General features: G+C 39.7%; 1 protein-coding gene across 2 annotated transcripts in view; it reads left to right on the forward strand.

The window, feature by feature from the left end:
- LOC310659873 (interleukin-6 receptor subunit beta-like) overlaps positions 1-5,403 on the forward strand; it is a 76,903-nt gene extending 71,500 nt beyond the window's left edge. For both annotated transcript variants that reach the window (XM_083403926.1, XM_083403927.1), the window contains 3 exons: positions 91-187; positions 1,870-1,951; positions 3,292-5,403. In XM_083403926.1, coding sequence (XP_083260052.1) covers positions 91-187; positions 1,870-1,951; positions 3,292-3,759 — 647 coding nt within the window. In that variant the 3' untranslated portion in view covers positions 3,760-5,403. The remainder of the gene's footprint in view (positions 1-90; positions 188-1,869; positions 1,952-3,291) is intronic.
- The last annotated feature ends 557 nt before the right edge of the window (positions 5,404-5,960 follow it).

The following is a 5,960-nucleotide window of genomic DNA, read 5'->3' on the forward strand; positions in this document are numbered from 1 at the left end:
TGTGCAAATGGTTCAATTGACAAATGATATTTGTTAAGCTGTCTTCCAATACGTAATCTAAATGAGTGTTGTGAACATTCCAATCATCAGATCCTGGGGAGTTTGAAGGAAGTGTGGCTGGCCTCTGTCTTGGCCTCATGGTCACCATGGCTGCCATTGCCATGCTTTGTTCCCTGATACTTAAAAGGTAAGAGGTTTTCCTTGCCTTGCATATTTTCATCCAGCCTATATTACTTATTAAGCACAAGTAAGCAACATGGTTAGAGCCAATATTGTCTGATGGTTAGAGAGTTGGAGCGGGTCTTCCAGGGAGTCATCTACTAAAGCTCTGTCAGTTCACTCTCATTATGTTTCCCTTCTATGAAACCACCCTGAGATCTATGGGTATAAGGCAATATACAAATTTAATAAATAAAAAACAAAAATAGAACACTGACCAAAAAGTAACAGTGGCCTACAATACAGGATTGTTAGTGAGAAATATAAAGGTTCTAAAGCACTTGGCATTAGCAAATTATAAACTGCCTATTCCTTAAGGCCATGAAATGTGCAAGTTTACCCGTGAAAATCACCATACTGTGACAGGTAGGAGTAAATTATTTGCTGAGAACAACCTTTGGTCTGGAGATTCAGGTCTGAAAGAGCAAATCGTCTGATGTGTTTAAAATATTTTTTAAAATAGTTTACTGGAAACTTTTTTTAAAAAATGAACATTTAAATAACATTTAGAATAAATACATGCCCAAGGGACGGGCTTATTAACTGAGTGTAGTTTTAATCTGTTTTACTGTTTTAACTATTACATGTTTTGAAGTATGGTTGTGTTTCCCCTGCCTCAATTTATGAAATAAATAAAAATAATAATAGTTCCCAGGATCTTTGCACTCTTTGGCTGGAACACTGGAAACCAGAAGTAGGTTTTACTCCTTAGTGAACAATAGAGAAGATAACTGCCTGCATTTTTTAAAATGTGTGTAACTCTGTAAAGAAAAGAGCCATAATATATAAAGAGAACTGACCATATAGGGTGCAGTCATGGAGAGCATTATAGGAAACAGCAGGCCCAGCTCTTTGTGGGTGGAAAAGACAATCCTTAGGTAGGGGTGGTCCATTCTCCTCACTCCTGCCCTTTACCATTCCATGGCTGGTCAGGGGAGGATTTGATTCTGCTGAACCCAAAGCCCCCTTCTTCCCTGGACACCATACTCTCTCCCTTTATTTTTTAAACTTTTTAGATGGAAAAAGCAGAGAGGGATAGGAAGCTAAAAAGCCACCAGAGCTTAGGAAGGAGCAATAACCCCATCATGGATCCTCTCCCTCATCTCATAGGATTTTTCTGCCTGACAAGGAGAATATTCTTTTGTTCTGAGTGATTATTTGGGAATTACTCTGTGTTTTCTCCTTCAAGCTTAAGAATTGTGTTTTCCTCTTCCCTTTGGGTTTCTTTTCCAAAACCCACCCACCACATAAATGGTTACCCAAAGCAGTTAAAACTGCCCCTTGGCACTTGGTCTTTCAACTGTTCAGGGCACCACACAAAAAACCTGGTACAAATGTTGCAGAAAGGCTGTTGTTGACCCCATTTCTGCCAACGCGGTCCCCTTTCTTTCAAACATTTCTAAACTGCCTTTCATAAAAAATTCCAGAGTGGTTTACAGTTCGTAAATACCAACACAATCAAAACAATTAATTAAACTTTAACACAGTAAAAACAGTAGCCAAGCAACAGGGTGTATTGATGACCAGCAAAGACGTGGGTGAACGTTAAGTGTCTGACCAATATAGACGTCAGAATGGAGCTTGTGCAACTTTTAAGATGTTAATAAATGGCTATGTTCTTACAAGCTTAAACAAAATTTGTCCTTGCAGATCAAGAAAGCTATGCTGGCCAGCTGTACCAAATCCAAAATATAGCGCTGCTCTGCTGAGTATGGAGAGAACCACGCCAGTGGTATGCAAATACTGTTTTGAAGCGTTACATTACCATTTATTACTACCTACTTCTCTGTATATGTTTCTGTTATAGGTAAGGTAAAAAGGTAAAAAAGAAAAGAAAAAAGAGGTTGCTATTAAAACCAGAGTTATAATGCAATCAAACATCAGACAAGTGCGACATCATCAGGACACATCTGCTTTTAGAGATAGCATATCTCTAAACACTAGTTGCTAGGGATCTCTTCCCACTGAATTGGCTTCCTATAGGGACCTGGTTGGGCACAGTGAGAGCAGAATGCTTGACTAGATGGGCCTTTCATCCAGCAAGGCTTTTATTGTGTTTTTATTTCTGGATCATAAATTTGATTTTCCCATGCAGTCACCTACAGTAGTACACACAGAGAAAGGCTATAATAAATGCAGGAAAATACCAGCATGCTGGGGTCATTTTCACATAAGGGTTGATTCCTAACCCATGCGCCATTGCCCAAAGCAATTATAGCTGAACTATTCATTTGCAGCTTTTTATCTGCCGAGTTTATTTAATTGGTATATAAAAGCCTACATTTTTAAAAAGAAAAATGGTATATGTTGTCTATTGCACGTTGACATCTGATTTTATGCAAACACTGCAAGTTAAAATGGTTCTAGCCAACTCCCTGGCAGGGTGCTTAATGTACACCTGCACAAGGTCTTTCTAGACCAACAGGAAAGGAAAAGGGAAACCCAGACTTCATTTTAGAGATAGCATGTCTCTAAACACTAGTTGCTAGGGATCTCTGCCTAAGAGATATGCCTAATGGAAAATTAATTCAGTTTGCTTAATATAGTACAGTATATAGGGAGTGAATGAGCTCACCTAGTCCCTACTGGAAAATTCTGTTATGTATGGGTGAATGGTATAACCCAGCAAACTTTTTCAGCAGGGAGCCGATCCACTGTCCCTCAGAACTTGTGAGGGGGCCAGACTATATTTTGGAAATTTAAAAAAATGAACAAATTCCTATGCCCCACAAATAACTCAGAGATGCATTTTAAATAAAAGCACACAATCTATTCATGTGAAAACACACTGATTCCCGGACCATCCGCGGGCCGGATTTAGAAGGCGATTGGGCTGGATCTGGCCCCTGGGCCTTAGTTTGCCTACCCAGGGTATAACCATATAAGAGTATTACCAGTAGGTAGTCAGGTCATTTTCATCATATGAAAATGCTTTTCATTAAATTTAACTTTGATATGAAATAATTCATTTACCATTTAGTGCACTTTTCAATTGGGGTCATAGTAAGGAACCAAACAAAACCGTAACAAGACTATGCATTGTCTTATGTTTCAACTGTGTTTTATGTGCAGGTTCTTCTGGGACCCAGTTTACAGACTCCGTCACAAGCATGTAATGAAGCCAATGAGCTTTATGTGGTAGATGATGATTCAGAGACACTGTTAAGACATGGATCCCTTTCTCCAGGCACAGCTACAATGGTTTCCACAGAAGCAGTTGCAAGGCAAATACTGGACACTACTCTGAATCCTTTGAAAATCCCTGACCAAGTCAGCAGCGGCGAGAAGGGAAAGGTTGGAGTTCACACTGATTATATTGGTGTGGCTGTCAGTCAGAAAGCCATGCAGAAGCTCTCAACACATCTCCCCAAAGGAGCAGCCCATCTAGAGAGGACGTTGATCAACAATTCAAGAAGACAACCAGCAACACCCACTGTTCAAAATCCTCTACTGCTAAGTCAGGGGGTGCTTGGTCCAGCAACTTTGTCCTTAGAAAGCAGGTCAAAATTTGAGCAAAATAATCATGAACCACCTTGTTGAGATGAACAGCAATGAACAGCAATTAAAAGACAGATTCTGGCAGTAGGGCATGTCATTTTAGGGGTGAAACTTAACTTTTGCAAGTATATTCAGTGAGGGGTCTAAGAATATGTTATTGGCATGAGGGATTAAAATCTGCTTTGGTTTTGTGATTGGACGTTTAGGTAAGTCTACAAAGTTTGTAGTTTTGATTTTTATGCAATTTTGCAGTGTTCTACACACACAAAAATAAGACAAAGTTTAAAATTGGAAATTCCACAAAAACATAAAAGATGTCAATATTTTAATGTAGTTACTTACCAAGAAAAACTAAATTATATCCTATCAGTTTAACCAAAATATATTTTGGATCCCCAAGTCATGTTGCAACTTTTCAGCACCCTTCATTTTTGGAATTTGAAAGTTGGAAAATTCAACACGCCCCATTCTGGCAATCCCTCCAATGTGATTTCTAAAAACAGGCGGCACATAACACTGTTGCATTAAATCCTTTGGGATGTATCTTATGATTACAAATCAGAACATAACTTCTGTTCATACAGATTAATATTTTTGGAGGAGGTGCGAGTGCTCCGAAAGGGTCCTAGAGCCTTCCCATTTCCTTCTAAAACTGTGCGCTAACTAGGCTTTGGGAAGGAGGAGGGAGAACTCTAGGACCCTGTCTAAGCCCTCGTGCCTCCTCCTTTGGGAGAATTATGGTTGGATGGGCTCACTTTTTTTGAGCCACACACAAAGGTACCAAGTGCTTTGCTCTATGTAATGTCCAGCAGCCTGTTGTAGTCTCGTTGCTGAGCAACATGCAGGGCTCCGTGGAGTGGGAGGCCAGCCAATCAGAAGAGTCTCTGAGGTGTACTTGCCTGGAGGCAGTCAGCATCCGAAGTCAGGTCCAGTCCTAGGGTTGTGTGAACAGCAATCTGTGTGGCCTGGTGGTCCAGGGTATCTGATGATCATGAGCTCAAGGGCCAAGACAAGCAGGAAGCAGCAAGGAACTACAAGCGTTGTTACCAACCTCTGTCTGCTGCTGGAAACTGTGCTTAAGAAGGCTGAAGCCAGCTGGTTCTCATCAGTGCCTTCTCCTGTGTGCCCTTGAAGGCTGATCAACTGCAGGTGGAGTCGCTCCCCCTTCAGGCTGCTGTTCAGCAGGCAAAGCTGATTCCTGGCCTCCTCATGGTGGTAATTTGCATGCATGTACATTTGCACGTACATTATAATGTGTTCTGTCTTGTGCAATCTGTCTGTGCACTCACATTTTTTATTTTCATGGGGGCAGAAGTAGTGTCTGTAAGGATTTGATTAATAAACAATAGGTAAATAAGCAGGTTATGTAATTAATTTATATAGTGAATATTCATAATTTTCTGTTCATATTTAGCCATTTTGTGTACTGATTTTATATAGCAAAGAGAAAACAATACAATTTAGAATGAATCAAGTGAATTTATCTGTACAATATAACTAAGCATCTTCACTTTCAAAAAGCGGTGCAGCCCACAAAATTGCTTCAGCTGCCTCATCTCTCTCTTACCTGTTGCTAAAAGTAGGCTAATTATTTTATTAAGCAGATGCTGCTACCCAACAAATCATAGGCATTCTTCTTTAAAGATGGGAGTTGGCAGATTGTGAGGCAGGGAAAGAGTTTTACTGGTGATGGACTTCTGGAAACAAGGAGAAAGGGAATATCAACCCCCCCAAAAGCCAAATTAGCAAATTAATTTCTCTTATTTAGCTTGATGATATACACTGTAGAACTCTTGTTTATCTTACATTGAGGAAAACTATAGTCAGGATCCTGAATTCTGACCACCTGCTAGACTCAAGATGCTTTAAACAAGTTCCACCAAACTAAGTGGCAAGTTCTTACACAATTTAAGTTAAAAGAAGGCTGGCTAGGAAGTATGCAGTTCAAAACTTGCCCCAGCCATGAACTCACTATAAGGATTTTCACAGCCTCAGACCGTTACAAATGGGGAATAGAAGCAGCCTTGACAATAAATGTGAGGAACTTGAATTCTATGCATGTTAAATGTTGGCATTACTTTATGTTGATATTTTATCATTTTTAACACACACACTTCCTCAATACTCCAGATTTTTTCATCTTTGCTATCATTGTAAATGCAAAGCACATGTGTCAAAATACTAGCTCCATTAGTAAACAATCCGTTTTCAGGCATTCCTTTAAAAAGTGAGCAAAAAATAAC

This window comes from Podarcis tiliguerta (assembly GCF_965153285.1).
Source record: "Podarcis tiliguerta genome assembly, chromosome: 11".
NCBI lineage: Eukaryota > Metazoa > Chordata > Lepidosauria > Squamata > Lacertidae > Podarcis > Podarcis tiliguerta.